Raw genomic sequence first — 18,565 nt, 5'->3', positions numbered from 1 at the left:
TCATGATGTTCACCACACCGATGACACGCAACAAGATTGTGGCAAGACTTTGAGCCATGGCCAAGTTTTTGACAGTTATAGCATCTGAGTGGAGTGGGGATATACACCTCCACCCCGATATTCAAATAACCAGCCTTAATTGATCGTGGGACTGACGCACATGCAAATGTAACAAGGTATGTGTTTGTGTTTTTAATAATGCCATCAACTTTTTTGGTGAAACGTTTAATGGATGTTACACCTTGATCTGCTAATTCAAATTGAATTTCTTGTTCTAACATGTCTGACAGGCATCGATCTCTGTCTCGAACAATGCCTCGACATGAGTTAAGCTTTCTATGAGGGGATACTACCACCTCAATGTTGGCAAACTGAGTGACCGATAGAAGATTAAGAGATTGTTGCTTTCTCTCACATTCCACAAGAAGTGAGCCATTTTGAAGACGAGTTACATTTTTCACATCTCCGCAGATCCCAGAAACAGCTTTGGACACAGCAAATGGATTTAATTTGATAGGTGCATGATCAGAAGCTTCAATCACCAAGAACAGAGACCACGATTCTACATTTTTTTAAACACTTTTGTTGGAACCGTCCTGTTCCAAACGTCTCTTTTTCTCATATCCAGTGGAACCAGAAAAGTCTTGTGACATTGTGAAAGATATTAATTCAATATCCTTGCTCCTCACCCGCCACGGAGTGTCAACAAGGACAAGCTGCAGTAAAATGTAATAAATATTTAAGTAAATGGTAATAACACTTTTATTTTGTTAATATATCATATAAGCTACTTAGTGCGTTTTTGAACTCAACAAAAATAGAACTGATGGGATCCTCCCTACACCAGCTCACTGGGGAACTTTTGAGGTTTTGTGAATTATATTGTTTCTAAATATATTCTGCTGAAAAGTATGTCGAGAAAATGCGTTGGAAGCATCGTCTAACGTCAATCCAATTCAGTGATATTCGATCAATTTTCAAGGCTACACTGAGTTCTCTTGCGATATCCACCAAACTAAAGGATGGAATTTAATCGTCTTTTTTGTATCAAGGCATTCGATTTCCATAACGTTTAGATAAACTGCCGGGTCACGGAGAGGATTACTGCGATATTCATATATGGACATGTACCGGAGGTGATGTCTATGGTGTGACTATGAACTCTACATAACGCACTTTCGAAATTCTGTTAGCTATTGCTTTCTTTAATTCCATGATGATTCCACAAGTTGTGAAATTATTTGCGACACGTCTTAAAATACCACAGATAATATGTGTTTGTTTTGATGATTAAAATTAATTGTTTTTCATTGTGAAGTTATTTGCACTGTTGACGCAAGGATATGTTTTACGACCAATTGATTTCAATATTTTGAAGCTAGCCATGCCTTATCCAAAAATAACATGGTATTTCGTTTGTTTATGCTTTGAAATGTACGTTTAGACTTCTTGATGTGGGAATTATTTTCAGTGTTGACGCAGGGACATATTTAAAGTTCATTTGATGCTTGATTTGGGATTTTTATCATATGCGATTTATTACAGTGGAAGCCACGGAGGGGACTGAGATTTTATGCCAATGTTGACAACTTGCTGGTTTGGACAGATGCTGGTTTGGGCAGCCTCCACTGTATGATTTATGTTTCAATCACGCATTCACATACTGCGTTGTCACTGTTAGTTCAGCCTGGTTCGTATAATTTTCTACATCATATTACGACAAATCACAGTATTTAAATAAGAGGAAATTTATGTTAAATTTGCTAAGAATATTATGAATAGCTGGTTATTCCTTGCCACAAAACAGTCTCTCTGTCTCCTGACTTGTTGTATTTGACTGATGCAAGTCATGTGTAGAAATGTGAAAGTCACGTCAAACTTTCTGTAAGGTATTCGATGTTTGTTGACCCTTAATTGTTATGGGTATACTAAGGAAAACTAGTTCAGAGCCCAAAATACGACAAAGAAATCAATGGGGGACATTAACCTCAGGCAGTTGTGTCGGTAACATGATAGGACAAGGACACTGATATTTATTTTCTATAAAGTCAGTTCAAGCCATGAGAAGTATCGCCAAATAATGTCTTACAAAAGCTGCCAACGTCCCAATAGTGTTCATATATTTTAGAATCTGATCATAATGCACGATGTCATTATTATTTTGTTGTATAAATGGGAAAATTTAATTCAACCATATTGAAAGGTTTTCATGCTTGAGGCACTAAGCTCATTAAAAATCTATCGCCAGCTTTTTAGGGGCTGTTAACATGTTCGAAAAAGTGGATCATAAACGCACAGTCGCGTTTTCGTAGTTTTTATATTGTATATTAGATATACCCGATATAACCATCACCACAACCTCCACACCCTCTGCGTCTTTAAATAAATTACAACTAAGCGTTTGGACATCTAATACAAAGTGGGGATGTGATCAGAAAGCCCTCCTCAAACTCTACTCAGCAGTTTCACGCTCCAAACCTTTTTCCCCGGATCAGTAAAACCTACCTATACCCGTATGTTTAATCCTCTTTATGAGGATCGCTACAATAAAAAAATATCTTCTTTTATTCCACCTACTGAAATAAGAATAAAACCGTTTCTTCCTGCTTGTAACGTTTGTAAGATCTCCTTCTCGCCTGTACTATTCTCATCCTTGGCAATTGGATTGGAGAGGTCACACGTAGACTAAACACTGACCACATTAACGAAATCTGGAACAAGTCGACACAAATACAGCCAAAATTATGATCCATTAAGCAAAAAAATTTAAGCTTACAATTCCTTTTTTACGGATGGATCAAAGGATGGTGACGCTGTTGCTTGTGCCACTGATGATGAAGAATCTGTTCTCAATTACCTGATAACAGCTCTTTCCTTATATCTGAAGCAAATACCATATTTACAGCCATAAAACATATATAAACATTTGGACATAAACAATAGATATAATCTTTCCGAGTTACATAAATTACGTCAACTAAAACTATCAGTTCCTATTACATGGGCTGTCAGTCCAGATTTGGGGAAGTGATTATGCGACGATATACACACGAATACGTATTAAAAGGTGAGGATCCTTCGTCATATATCCCTTGTGATGAAAGAATCACGGTCACCCATGTCCTTCTTGACTGTATAGATTTGTTCCTCACAAGGGATAGGTAGTTCAACATAAAAGTATTTTTTGTTCTTTCTCACTACTGTACATGTTTATTCAATTCGTGTCTTATTTCAAAGAAATAGAAATGTTGCATAAATTCTGATATGTTTGGTAAATAGATAAGTATTTCATAATTAGTTGTTTAAACCATAAACCGGGACTGTTGAGGATTGTATCCACAAAGGCGGTTAAAGCGCTATAAAAATATTGTCCTCAGAGCCTACAAAAGTCCCGAAACGTTCAAGTCAAATTTTACAGCATAGGCGTCATTTATGATGTATAGCTAGAAAGCCCTAAATTGCTAACATCTGAAGGGATGGTGTAAACCCAGCTTGGGTTCATGCAGGAGGCAAATGTACTGTAAGTCCCCATGGGCCTTTGTATGGGGATTTACGTACGGTTGCTCGCAAACGATAGCCTGTTTTTATATTGTATTGTTATTTATAGTTAAAACACTAAAGATTTAATTGCTAGTTTAAATTTATATTTGTGATAACCTAGTTGTTTCACTGTCTTTTGCAGACAAGTATATTCTCTAAAATTGAGTTATTTTATTCATTTATAAATATACAACTTTCTTAGTCGCAATATGGCTGAAATACTGACGATACGAATTTAAATGTTACCTCACTCACTCCTAGTTAGTCCTACAGGACGGCGAACAGAAAACAACTACTTACTTTAAACATTATCCCAGCTAATGAAAATGTACGTACATGTATGTAATCGTAATCGTCAGACATTAGGGATATAAAATGTGGGTAATGTTTGTGTCGCTTTTCTTGTTGCTCTCGAGGATGAACAGAAATGCATCGCCACAACAGTTTCGGGTAGAAATGCAATATATTTTTCCTCGCCATTTATGACGACGAGGTTAACATGACTAGGTTAACATGACACATATCGTAAACATACCAACATAATCGCCGTCTTATATCAAAAGATCTTGGCCTATCTCTCAACATTTTATTACTTATGATTTGAGCTCGGTTATGTGACTCGAAAATATCCGGTATACAATGTGTACAATGTGTCGCTATTCTTGTGGTAATGAGGTTGAACGGTAATTGATCACCACAATAGAAATGTAGTCTTTTTATCTGTAATGTGCAGACGTTAACAAAGTCGAGGTCACTAAGCCCTATCAGTGACACACGGAAAAAACTTCGGCCTTAGCCCAAAGTAATAACAGAATCTCTCAGCAGGAGTAAAATGTCAGTCACAGAATCACTATGACTCCTTTAACCATCCATACAAACAAGTTATGAGGACGTGGGTGACAAGTATCCAGACTGAGATTAACAGTATAAACTTCATGAAAATGGTGCAATGTGTGTAATTTACTGTACATAAACAAAGGGGAAGGGTTCAAAGTACGAGTTAGAACCTTGGAAGGTTATAATCTTCTGTTATATATTGTGTAACTGAAATATGACTATACTACAGTCAAAGAGAGTAGATATTTATGTCGTTTAGACGAACCTTTCTTTTAAATATATAGTTGATGTGAAAATAAGTGTATGGTCCCGTTATCCAGGAAAATGGCAAAGAGCGACAATGGCGAGTGACTACGTGCACCATCCATTCTCTCTCAACTGATCGATCATGTACTGTAATTAATACATCTATTTACAACTTTGGTCGAATGAATACATAACTCTGATTGTAAGTGTTTATACCATCGGAAGGGGTTGAAGGAGCGAAAAATATTGTCTTCCCAAAGTGGTTCTTTAGGACAGATCGTTCAATGTTTGTTGAGCATTGTCAGAATTGTAATCATAGAATTTTTGAAGGTTAAACTTATGGTGAAATTGCTCAGAATTCATTTTAATGTTTTGTTGTTTCACTCAACTCATACTTATAATGTGTAATAATTTAATCGTTATACTGTCTTTCGCTTTTATTAGAAGGTACATAATAGCTTATACCTAGTACATGCCATTTTTGTCGTCACGATATGGCTGAAATATTGCAGATGGGGCGTGCAATGTTAATTCACCCGCTCACTTCCACATCTTGTTTTCTGAGGGTCTGTGATGCATGTACTGTAGATTTTGCGGTTTGGGAGAACCAAGATTAAAGGTCAAGCAAATGGGGATGGTGAACCTGGAACATAGCAAGTTGACAGATAATATGTAGAAAAATAAAACATAAAAAGCTGCATTTGTATCATATTCCAGGTGAGTCTGACTACTCTTTGAACGCCCCTTCGTAGATATACCAGTCAGAACACACACACATCTCCCTTACCCCTTTTCCCTTCAACTCTACATGCATTTAAGTATGTTAGATCTACCCGTTAGAATCCCAAAACTATCGACAGATACTTGCCCCAAACACATGATACAGAGGACAGTTTGAAAATACATGTCGATTTTACATCTGAACGAATGTCTTTGTGACATATGTAGTTAAGAACTACCAGGATTATTATATTTTACAGTGAGTATGTTTATCAACCTGTAGGTCGCCCAATTCAATTCGGTCCTGCCAAAGCACCTGGATACTAGTGAGTGAGACTAAATATACCTTCGAATGGTCAATAATTTAAGTCATACCGTCAAAAAACCCAATCAGTAATGATAACATAAGTGAATATATTTGGAGGGTAAAAGCCTGTTTACGAAGAACATTAAAACTTCTAGTATCATAGATATCCAATTTAAACTAGCAAATCAATCTAAAATAGTTAAGCTATATTCGCCAATACATATAAAAACAGGCTACAAATTGCCAAAACCACACTAGGGACAATGTTACTACTTTTAAGCAAAATGCGTCAACTCTTTCTTGTGTTATCTCGGTAGCACGCTTTAGATTTATCATTTTTTATTACAATTTACGTATTTATTACTGTGTCCGTTAAGATTTATTACTTCAGTTTGCTGAAAGTATTACGATTTACGTTTTATTGTTATTTACGCAGTAACACAGGCTCTCTAAAGTCGAACTCGAAGCAATGAGCCGTCAGGTACAAAAGCAAAAGGAAAGAATTTCCCTACTTTTGAAACAAAATGCATTTGACAATGTGAATTTTACAAGGAATTGGGGCTTTCCGAATGCTTGTTCAACCATTGAGTCCATATATAGGCTCTCAAACACACATTTAATCTGACATGACGTGAGTTCCAGGATCTCTACTTTCGACTCTGTACGATACTGTGACAGTTTTAGAAATTATGATGAAGATGTAAACCTGCTTCCCTGAAGCACGCGATGCCCCTACTCTCACCAATGTACCTCTGCAGGGTACGAACACTTTAACCACTTGCCTACCCCTCCGACAATACTTATCAAATATTCACCTCTCAAGACAAATAAATACATTACATGTTGAAATCATTTGTTCAATCAACTGGTTTATAACGTCTTGGATACGTCACACAGAGAGTTATTCAAAATATATTTGTGAATCTGCTACTCTCAACACAGACTTGACGTCTACTTTCGACTCTGTACGAAACTGTGTCCATTGTCTAATGAATCTGGGAATTGGTGAAATTGAAATTGAGAGCCCGATATTAAATAACACTCATCATATCAAATTACACTATTTACACTAGAATAGGCACTGTAAGTACCCCTATGTATGGGCGTTCATGCTTTCATGAGTGTTCCTTTAGCACAGGGATGTGTACTTATTAATTATCGTTTCAAGACATGTAATGTACAGGTGTACAGTCATAATATGACAATGCGCATTCATTCGACTTTGTAAAGTCGATAACACCTCCATTCCGCACGCACTTAGAGCTAGAGGTATTCGTGATTAAGGTGATACCAACAGACACACAGTGGGTCAGAGCTCATTCTTAAGACTCGCCGCTGATAAGATGACCCAACAGAAACACCCATGTATAACACAATGATCCTAGTTAGGATTTCAAATATGGGGTGCCCTATCAACTCACGCCTGTCTTACTTCACAACTTATTGGCTGGGGCAGACACACTTGCATCACTGGTTTACTGCCCGTCATGACACATTGGCATGATATCAATCACTTGCACAGTGACTTATTGTATTTGTGGTCACAACCTAGTGCAGATGTTTTCTGTAGAATTAGATGATTATACCGTATTTTCCTTGTTCTGGGTCTTTGCATTCGGAGTTTCCTGATTCCATTACAGAATTTGCTGAAATTATGGATAAGCATCTAGGAAATAAGCGCGTTTGTAACATATAATATGAACTTGTATTTCAGCCGTGTCTCGGGCACAAGACATAAGTCATCGGAACCGGAAAAGCCTAGTCGCTAGCTTCGGTGACCTCTAAACAAGTGATTCGAAATCACGTCTGAAAACACATATTACGTGAAATGTTCACAGAGTTGATATTCTCTCTCCATGCAACTCAGTTATTTGTTGTTGACTTAACGTACCATTTCTTTTGCAAAAACGGTATATAATGTTATGCCAATACGATAAATAACACGCCTACATTCAAAATCAGCAAAACGGTTTGAATACTGGGGGGATTGCTTGTAATCTTCAGCTATTGATTACAACATGATACAACTTCCTTGTAAGGTGAGATGTCGGTGTCTCTTTGTTAAAGGTCCTCATACTCACTTGTTCGGAATGTCGGCTAGCCGCCTAATATAAATAGATACGATATTCTTGGGAATTATAGTTACACAGATTATGGATTTACCCTCGACAGCGCGTTTGAATCTCCTTGACTCAAATATACATTGTTATAACCCAACTCGTCGTTTGGCAAAAGTGACTTACTTGAGTGACGGGCGTAGGCGGACATTATGTCGTCACTGATTTACAGTGACCCACGCAAACAATACATTTGATCACTCTTTGTTGTCGTGTTTCTCTCATTATACAGTATTTTATGGAATAAAGAAGTAATATCGATTGCAGAGATTACAAGCATGTGATGCACAAATATATCGACTCACAAGGTATCGAATGAAGTTTTTCTTCTGGTTTTAGAGGCAGTGTTTGACTGTTGTGTGTGACAGGATTGATATTTGTGACACTGCTTCAGTGATAAATACGCGATTGATAGCCTACGTAAATTCCTACACTCACACCCATGAATACCCGGATTACAGTAATCCGTGTTTGTCGCAAGACAGTGACTAACGGGATCGAGTGGTCGAACTCGCTGAATTACTTAGCACATGTCAGTCTATCCCAATTGCGTAGCTAGATGGTCATGCTGTTGATCACTGGGTTTTCTGGTGCACACTCGATTAGTTACAGACCACAGCCCTGTAGCTGGAATATAGCTGAGCGAGGTCCTAAGCGATATAGAAACAAAAATCGTACAAGCAAACCAACCACATACCAGCAATCTTGAGTGAGTGAGTGAGTTTAGTTTAGCAATATTCCAGCAATATCACGGCAGGGGACACCAGAAAATGGACTTTGCACAATGTACCCATGTGGGGAATCGAACCCGGGTCTTTGGAGTGACGAGTGAACGCTTTAACCGCCAGGCTATCCCACCGTCCACCAGCGATCTTGCCTTGTAACGGATCAAGTCAGAAACATAACACATGCTTCACTGTCATTTTTCTACAGCAAAGGATTGGTTGTGGGGGAGTATATAGCAGTAGATATAGTTAGCAGAGTTTAACAGTAGAAATAAACTGACTACAGCTGGCCTACAAGCACCACTAGTAACACAGAGAAGTTCAGAGTTACATTTATCAGATTTAAGCGATTGTAAAAGGATTGTAAAATTGTCACCGCGAGTCGGGTGATTTGGCTAAGTACTGTACATGTCTTTTTTTCATTTTGAATGTTCATAAGTCTTAATGTCTCACCATTACTATAGGTTATTGACAGATGTAAATATGTAAATCATAACTGTTTATACAGAACTGACAGCGACGATGCACGTCAAGTTCAAGTGGATTTGTATGACTTGGGTTACATGTAAGACAAACATAACCTTGTCACTTCAGCTGATGCAGTTACAGGTATGTCAACACGAATGCAGTGCTTGTGACACGAGCTATAGCTGTACATAACAACTTCCTGGGTTTAGCAAACATACTCGGGTTGTATCACGTTGCGGTTAGTCTGATAAGCGTGATGTTGATAACCGTCGCGGGTTTTACAAAGGACTCCCAACTACCACTAGTGTCAATGTATGGAGTTATTGCGACTTTGTTGTAAACTCTGGTTTACCTTGTTCCATGGAGAGAGATTTGTGGTGTCAGAGCGCTGTAAATGTAATAGTAATGATGGGTGAAGTGTGAGACGAGTAACTTTGAGATGCATGTAGAAGTTGGGACAGAAAGGAAGGATAGTGATATATTGAACAACGCGACGTTTCGGCATATGTGCTAACACCGTTGTCGAGCAAGTGATGAAGACAATAATGATAGAGGAGTGATCCCGGAGTACCGGACTTTCGTGGATAGATGGATGGCTACAAACGAGACGAGTACTTCCATTGACAACTCGGTTTGTGTACAGCCATGATTTTTCTACTTCCGTTTGTGTTTCTCGGTGGTTGGTTAAATCAGGCAGGTGGGTATTTTGTGTAAAAATAGGCTTCTCATTTCATAATTACATGACTATGATACCATGACGATTATTTTCGTACAAAATATAAACAGTTGCTCGACTGGTGATAACAGCCCAGAATGCTCTGTCCGCGGAACAGAGGAACATCTATTTCGTTGTCCAATAACTAATTAGTGTTACTAATGGGGAGATACCCATATCCCTCTACAGTGTGGAACAACCTCTAAGCAACGTATATGGCTGGTGTTTCATTGTGAACGTGTTCTGATTCATGTATTATCAGGTTCCTTAGTCCTTACAAGTTCCCCCATGACAGCGACAGACGGAGAAGTCTTCACCCTGACTTGTAACAGTAATACAAGTGGGGGACAAGATAGACAGTGGAAGAGAGATAGTTACCTACTCTTCACCACAACACAAGGTTTCTCCAGTCCCCGTGTAGCCAACAATGACATCTTCAAGAGGTATCTGTCAGGACGTGTCAATATTGTGAGCTGTGATGCCACACAACACAACGTGACTCTCAGGATCAACTCCACAATAGACAATGGATCTGCGTGGCAGTGTGTGGATAATGGGAGCAGTCAGAGGAGCAACACGTTGACAATAAGTGAGACAATAACAATAGCATTTCCCTACCAATGTCTAGTACCTGACTAACTAATGTCAGTAAGTGAATGACTAGGATTATACGCCACAGATACGAATAGTTCACCAGTATCACTGTACAGGTCAATAATTAGTGGAAACTGTAAAGGGTCCAATGGTGTTCTCTTATGCCGTTATAACATGTTTAGACCTTTCTTCGTAATTTTGACGTTTATTGTCATTGTGTATGAATTCTAATGAAACAAATGTTATATTGCCTTTTCATATTAAAATAATATGCTAAAGAAACGTATTTCAAGCAAGATTTATGATCATATTCATTATCTTTGAAATGAAAGTGTTGATGAAATAAGAGAGCAACATGCTACAGATATTACGGCACATCAAACAACAGTAACGACAAAAACCAATGCAGCTTCAGTCACAACAGCGACAGACATAGATATTGCTTCGACTGGATCACCAGGTAATAGATCAGAGTTTATGGAGTGACTAACAGATAAACTGAACAGAATCCTAACTTCCTCTTGTTGTGTTCCGTCTACGAATGTAAATAACTTTATTTTCCATATTGTATTTTACTCAACATGTCTCATTTCTAGGACATATTTACTCTAAAATACATGCCCGGGCTTAAAAGACAAACGCTTCTTTTCAAAGTTCAATTTATCGAAGATAAAGGTACAGATTACTTAGATCTACATAGAATACACAGACTGGATGTCTATCCACTATCTCCTCCCTGTAATTCTACACCCATTTGGTATGTCATCATATATACATATTGTATTGTCCCAGTATTTTGTAATGCTAAATGTCCCAGTATTCTGTTAAGCTAATTTCAACAAAGCTGATATGTACGTTTATAGGCATAAGATTTCAGTGATATCATTTCCGCAAACAAAGGCTTCTGTACATTTTAGGGCTTCCTGCTCCTTTCCTTTAAGTCGGACATGAAATATCAATCAGTTGTACATACTGACAATTTTACAGTTACATTCACTAAAGTGTCTAGTAGTTGTTTTACTTTTGTTATGTAAAACACAAAGGGACAAAGTCTTCAGTGTAGTTAATTGTTCACCAGCTTTCGAGGTGGTGTTCTACATGGCCAGTATTTACATAAATCCATGTTTATCTGGTTCTGGATAGGTCATCACTCACTTTCAACAAGCGTGAAAGTTGTATAAATATGCATTACCAATTATACCATGACTAAGGAAAATACTGGATTGTGAATACATTCTTGTAATTAACCTCTGTGCGTTTGAAATTATCTGGATATGTTTGGATAATAATGTTTATTTTTCTATCCAGCCTTAATGAGACGACTATTCTTTCAGTTGTTCCTTATTTAATGAACATACCGACCGTTTGAAATCACCCACCCTCTTATCAACGCCTTACGCTGAAATGAATTCAGCAGACTAAAGGTTAATAACGCAGTGGAGAATGGAGATAAATTCATAAAATTTAGAGCTATAGTAATTTTGTCGTATACCTCTGATTTTCCAGCACAGTATGAAAATTTCGTAATTAGACCATGTCCATTGTGACAAGACAACATACAGTAGCTGGGAGTAGAGACACTGACGTGATCATACTGACATTACTACTGCTTCAGATGTTCATGTGTCAAAGACGTCACCTTTCTCAACATCAGCCACCACATCATCCACCACATTTACTACATTCACCAGCACAAGCGCCACCACCACCACCACCACCAACAACAACAACAACAACAACAACAACAACAACAACAACAACAACAACAACAACAACAACAACAACAACAAAGCCCATGGAAGACCAATATCAATGCCTGGTTCCACAACCGCAACCACTACCAACAGGTCAACAGGTAATCTACACAATATAGTTTACCGTTTTATATCCTGCAAGGTGTAATTACAACACAAGTAGGTCGCCCGATATATCTCTTGACACTGCAATCACTAAGGTGGGAATATCCTCCGATAGAATGCCACGCCTAACATTTGTTACTTGTGTTGGACACTGTAGGGTCTTTTTCATGCTGTTTGTCAAATACTACGTCTCATCGAGTGAACTCGAAGGCATGTATTCGCGAGTTGAGACGAAACGGTTGATAAAATAGTTTTAGCCTTCACGAGTCTAGATATATGCCACATCTGACAACAGCATGAAATACATTACATATTATATGAAGAAATAGACTGTGCATTATATAAATTGTAACGTCAAAATGTTCGAATTCCTTCTCGAAAATGTGCCATCAGCTGTTCTGATCAATAGTTATTATAAATGCCATCAACGCGTGTACACTAAAGTTCCTAGTTTAAAGCTTAACAAATATAATACTAACTTTAGAAACAATATTTGAAAGGCTAGTTTGTGAAAGCCGTTGGTTCAGTGGGAATGTCGCGTAAATACATGCAAATAAACAGCGCGGCAATCCCTGCAAAGATCATTTGTTTGCTCGTATCGTTGACTGGGTAAGAAGGTGTCAACACAGAAACCAAAGGATCACCAGAACGCTTGAGAGCTTCTTTCCTATTACCCAGAAGACACATGTATGCTTTACAGCATCGTCAAATCAGATACCTGTTATTGTGTACAAGTACATGCCTAGTAGTACTAGTCATTTTGAATAATACTGTAAACGCACACAGAATACTTCTGGCAAAAGGATTTGAGATCCCTAAAGGTACAGATGCTTTGTATAGTTGGGACCTTAATGTGCTAGTGTGCTGATTGGTGTCGTATCCAATGTAACATAGATATCGTACCAATAAATCAGTGGGACCATGAAATGTCATCACCCAGTCTTTCATATGTCCAGGCCAGTCAGACACCATTGCCATTGCCGTTGGAGCCGCTGGTGGAGCTGTTGCTGTCATCGCTGCTGTCATCGTCGCAGCTGTTTGTATCAGGAACAGACGTCGCTCTGTTGACGGTAATACTTACAGTGATTGACTTATAACAACTCATGACGATCGGGAGTCCTTCTCAGTGATCCATGATGAAGGTTTATCTAAATGTGTCATCGCTTAAAGGTTGTACTCCTACATGAAGTTGACAAAGAATCGCGTCGGGATAATCGTTTAAAACCTAACTCACTTACTTCCACCAACTAAAGTTTGCATTTCTTCCAGATACTGTCAGGGATAAAAGTCGACGTGAAAGAAACCCTTCCAGAAAGTACGTCTGTGTCTGTAGCTCTCATAATAATAGCCATTTCCAGCCACCATTTGTCTTGAAAGCACAGTGATGAGCTTACTTGTCTTTAATTTGGGGAACGAAAAGATTTCCACTGTGAATAAGAGCCACGTTTACTTATCAGATATATTGGTTGGGGTCTTGCACCACAGATGAAGCTAGAGGGTCTTTGGCATAATTCATGTTTACAGGTGTTGATTATTGCATACACATTTCTGGAGCTATTATCATCAGTGTATTCTTTCGTCTCATGGCCAATGCTTACATGTGTATGACCTACATTTCTTATTGCTTCTAACTGACCTGACTATTTTAATATTATTCTGTTGATATAAGTGCCGAGATGCTGACTGAAAGCGGCGTGACTGGTGAAGACGAAAAAGGTAAGTTACTGAACATTTGTCCCAAGTGATGGACACATATATGCAGCAATGAAATAGTTTGAACAGAGTATGCAATCCGAACTCAATACACATCAACATTTTGAAAGTTACCACATGTGACATTTGCAGACCCTCAATATCTGTAAATGTGATAGCGAGAATGCCCCTTACAGTATTCCACAGTAAATGGGATACATTTTATTTCCAAAACAAATGTGAATAAATTACATGGCGACATTTCATGCATATTTCAGTCATGATGGACAACATCATATACACCAGTTCGTCTGAGGTAGTGCCGGCGGAATACAGTGCACAGGGTCATAATCAAGCAGATAAAGGTAACGAAAATGATTGCATCACCGAGGTGAACTGATTTATGAACGTAAAGTTTGCACAATACTGAATATGTGCTTCTGTCCACCCTTTACATGTCTTCGTGGTTGAAGGTTCTGTCTCAAAAGTTTATTCCCAGCATATTATTTGTAGAAAACGGTACGCTTCCCTTGGAAATTGAACACACCTTTGGCATATGCAATAGTCATTGTTCCTCTTAAAAGTAACTGATTGGCTTAATATTACCTTTGTGTCAAAGTCCCAATTATTTCTACGTTTTTACTCAGTACACACCTTGAATTGTTCATTATTGGTGATGGTGATTAAAGGTTGCGAATACATATAAAATTATTCATAACGTGCATATTTCAGTCGTGCAGGACAATATCTTGTATACCAGTGCCTCGGATATAGCGCCGGCTGATTACCGTACTGAGGTTCCGAATCCTGTTGGTAAAGGTAACAATATATTACTCCTACGGATTCCTGTTTCAGACGAATTCTTGTGCGAATCGTTTTTGAAAGAGCATTAGATTTACGTCAAATGAACTCGCACATGACTGCGTGAATTTTCATAATGGTCTTCACGATTTAAAGTTGTTTTATCAAAGGTACATTCACTCTACTTTCTGCAAGATCCAACAGATCACGGAACAATTATTATACAATACTCAACATGAGCTCCTCTGCATGAATGATATTGTTTCAAGAAGATGTTCTACTATTACCAGATGTCTACACCGAAGTGAAGAAGGTGAAGACGAATGCAGACGAACATGAAGTTACTGACATGTATGCAAAACCACACAAAGGACGAAAGGAAACACCAAATGCAGGTAAGTGTTCCAGAGACTGTTTGAAGTAAAACTGAAAAAAGTGGAGGAATATGAGTCATGCTTTCATCAAAATTCAACAAAACAGTCAAATGAATGAGCGTGTACATGAAACCAAACGAAGATTGATTTGAATGGTTTGTGTTACGCCGCACCAGCAATATTAGAGCTATTTGGCGCTGTGCCGTAGATAATCGAGTCTGGGCAAGACAGTGGGTTGATCAACCGCATGAGCGTCAATGTACACAACTGGGATACGAAGTCAGCAAGCCATCCCGTTAGTCTCCACTGACGACAAGCACAGTTTGCATAGGATCATTTCTAACCCGGATCTTCACGGGTCCAAACTCAGGAGATGAGATAGAATCACATACAGATGTACATTTGTCCTTTACTATATAAATCAGACAAAACTCTGCAAATATGTTTGAGAGTGATGGAAGCACAAGTATGCTTCCTGGCTAACTGGCGGAACAGGTCCAAACCAGTCACTTACATTCATCCAGGCGCAGCCCGCAACTATCAGAAACGTGTATCTAAAACGTTATAACGTAATTCTGATCGTTTTGGGTTGGTTTCTTCAGTCATGTAGTCACTAGCAAGAGCAGTTCTATATTCTCAAAAACCCTAGATCATGCATGTAGATGCCCCTGCATTGATGGGGACGATATCACGATATCGACTTTCTTTGAACTATATAATTAGCTCAAAGGAATTCTATCCGTACATCAATAATCGATGCAATATTGTGTTGGCGCAACTCTATAACCCGATCATTCAGCCATAATGTAAATAGGACGAAAAGCCATTCATATAGTGCCTTAGTTTAATAAGTGTCGTATTTTCTGTGAAGATATGTATGCCCAAGTGAATAAAGTGAAGAGCAGGGAAGGAACAAGTGGGACAACTTGTGAGAACAACATTGAGGACATGTACGCCAAACCACAGAAAGACAAACGGAATGTCAAGAGCAATGCAGGTATGCTCGTGGTGGTATATGATGTCGGTCTAAAGAGAAAAGGGCGTAACATTGTTATGATATGCTGTTGATATAAGTCTACGGAGACTAGCATTCAACACTAGGACTAACACGTGAATGCATATTTATACAAGCCAATCCCCATGATGACTCTGTGATGACATTCAGCAATAATGTCTGTCAATATTTTTTTTTCAGATACTGATTGATGTTCCAAGAAATAGGTCTTTTGAGACGTCGGTGCTCATGCTCTCGCCATTGCCACAATGCTCTCAACAATTGCTTACTTATATATTTCAAATTAAATAATACATCCATCCAACAATGATGCTGTGTATTATTGCTTGAACAACCTCATATCAAGTAAGGGCAATATTTTCTGAGACCAAATTTAAAAGAAATACATGATACCTTTGTAGACGGGCTATCAATATTTGTTATCTTCATACCGTTTTTGCTCATCTATCGAAGAATGTAAGAGATTAACTTGAAACATCTATACTATATGATCCATCAAGATGTGTATGTCAATGGGAATAAAGCGGGGAAGTGCGGGGAAGAAACAAATGAGAATCCTGAAGACACGCATGTACGCCAAACTTCAGAAAGATTTGCTTTTGCAAGCGCACTGTGAGCATGTCAACTAGTTCGTGTGGGGTAACCAGCTTAGATCCTTAAATAGAATGTATAATTCCGTAAGTCAATGATCAGTCAAGGAGATGTTTCAACATTTATTGTGAGGTCGAGTGTGTAGACAAGAAATCACTGACCTCTTTTTATAGCCGAAACACCAATGATCAATGTTGGAATTCTTTTGTGATTGGCCAAAAAGGTACAATCGGTGTTTTAATTACCATTTTGATTGGTTGTCCAAGATCAGATCTTTTTGCTATTGGCCACTGATTGAACAAGCCGAAATGAATTTTTGGAAGGGTAGTCACGTAACCGTGACAGGATTATTACACCGACTTAATTACGGTTTGTTTTAAAACTTCCTACAGCTAATGTCGCCTGGTCGTGACAACAGTAGTTGGGGCTAATTAGCTTGGGGTTAATTAGACTGGATTTATTGCAGTTGTGGTCTGGATGTCTATACCACGTGTCATTAAGACATTTACTGGTGCAATAAACAATAGCTTGAGTTTTAAGCGTGACATGTTCAATGGTATATGGCCTGTGTTAATTATTCTTGCCAGGTGCGTTACATCAGTTTGAACCATGACATGAAGGCTAATTAATGTGACATTTCAAAATTGCAACTCTTCAAAATGAATGTGAACTCACAGAAAGATATAAGTGGCAAACATATACAAAATACATACATAAAAAAAAATACAAATATGAAGAATACAAAGATAAATTGTGCACTGTCACAAGTATATAATGCTTTTTGTACCGTTTTTACTCAGGGATCGAAAACATACAATGAAAATAGCTATCTATAGATATCATCGCATGACATGTGTCATTTTTTACTTATTTGCTGTTCTTCTTTGAAGTATAGGCTTTGTAACAAAATAGGACCCGCCCTGTCGATATGGCAGGAATATTCCCTATCCCTTTATCACCGCTGGTTGTTTTCAATAGAATGTCTGTGTGTATACATGCATGAAGATCATTCATTATAAGCATTTCTTTATGTGTAATACTGTGTGTTAATAGGGACGGGTTTGTAGTATCAGAAGAATTATTTCACATAGTAAAATAATTTTTAACTGTTACAATTTTTATTCTGTATTCTGAATACCACCAACTTCAGTACCTCTTCAGTACAACATGAGCGTAGATCGTCCAGAGTCTAGAGTCTATGACTGACAGTCCATTGGTAAACTGCTGAGCTATTGCTGTGTTTACAACAAACAACCTGAGATGTATCTACCACTTCATAATGCTTTCTATGTGTCTAACGCGCCAGACTAGTTGTCCAGCAAGCTTGACTTATCGGGATCGAGCCACCTGTGAATGGGTGTATAAACCTTGGTGTCATCTTTGTGTGCAGACCCTTTCAGTGTTGCCTCAACCCCAGGTTTAAGGTGCACTTAAAAGAACCCATGAACCCGTTGATATGGCTCGATGGTGGCCTCATGAGTACTAGAAAACACCCAGTAGCGGCTACAGCAACGTGCAGTAGACTAAATGTCCTAGTCCACCAGCCCTCTTAAGGAAAGGAAACAACAACAACTCGGTGCTCCAAGTGCCAGCACGAGTTGTATGTTCCCCAGGGAGTTGAGGACAGACAATACGATATGCCGTTGAGATTGACATGCAATGATGGAGAATGGAGAATGTGCCTGGACGAGCGGTGTATAGATAAGATATAATAACAATGAGAAGAACTAATCATAGGTCACCATACAACATATCCATATCTTACCTGCCAAAGCTTGTGACATAATCTACTACGACGGCCTACTGATAACAATAATGACTTAGCACAGGCAACAAAACTTCCTTTGTTATGTTTGTTTAAGATAAGGATAAGGGAATCACCACCAACGATCAGGTTTTCAACATTAAATTTATCCGCAGAGTCAAGCCCGTTGTAGACATTTAATTCTTGGTCCATATAAAGG

At 38.4% G+C, this 18,565-nt stretch overlaps 1 protein-coding gene across 2 annotated transcripts; it reads left to right on the top strand.

The window, feature by feature from the left end:
• Nucleotides 1-9,170: 9,170 nt before the first annotated feature.
• On the top strand, nt 9,171-17,713 carry LOC137292062 (probable serine/threonine-protein kinase fhkD). 2 transcript variants are annotated; one of them, XM_067823608.1, is made up of 12 exons: nt 9,171-9,657; nt 9,938-10,264; nt 10,634-10,729; nt 11,885-12,124; nt 13,085-13,198; nt 13,398-13,443; nt 13,798-13,844; nt 14,099-14,185; nt 14,553-14,639; nt 14,912-15,016; nt 15,867-15,992; nt 16,191-17,713. In XM_067823608.1, exons 1-12 carry the CDS (start codon nt 9,606-9,608, stop codon nt 16,199-16,201), a joined length of 1,338 nt encoding a protein of 445 aa, XP_067679709.1. In that variant the 5' UTR covers nt 9,171-9,605; the 3' UTR covers nt 16,202-17,713. The 2 variants fall into 2 exon arrangements, with proteins under 2 accessions (XP_067679709.1, XP_067679716.1); XM_067823615.1 differs by lacking the exon at nt 10,634-10,729 and having other exon boundaries at nt 9,175-9,657.
• The last annotated feature ends 852 nt before the right edge of the window (nt 17,714-18,565 follow it).

Source organism: Haliotis asinina, chromosome 1 (genome assembly GCF_037392515.1).
Source record: "Haliotis asinina isolate JCU_RB_2024 chromosome 1, JCU_Hal_asi_v2, whole genome shotgun sequence".
Taxonomy (NCBI): Eukaryota; Metazoa; Mollusca; class Gastropoda; order Lepetellida; family Haliotidae; genus Haliotis; species Haliotis asinina.
The sequence above is the reverse complement of the archived record's forward strand: the minus strand, read 5'-3'. Positions and strand labels throughout refer to the sequence as shown.

Bases quoted from the DNA above. Each gene is read 5' to 3' on its own strand.
- LOC137292062 (XM_067823608.1), top strand. From the start codon at position 9,606: ATGATTTTTCTACTTCCGTTTGTGTTTCTCGGTGGTTGGTTAAATCAG. The intron at 10,730-11,884 runs GTAATAGATCAG...CTACTGCTTCAG, and splicing joins TGCTTCGACTGGATCACCAG to ATGTTCATGTGTCAAAGACG. The intron at 13,444-13,797 runs GTACGTCTGTGT...TGTTGATATAAG, and splicing joins GAAAGAAACCCTTCCAGAAA to TGCCGAGATGCTGACTGAAA.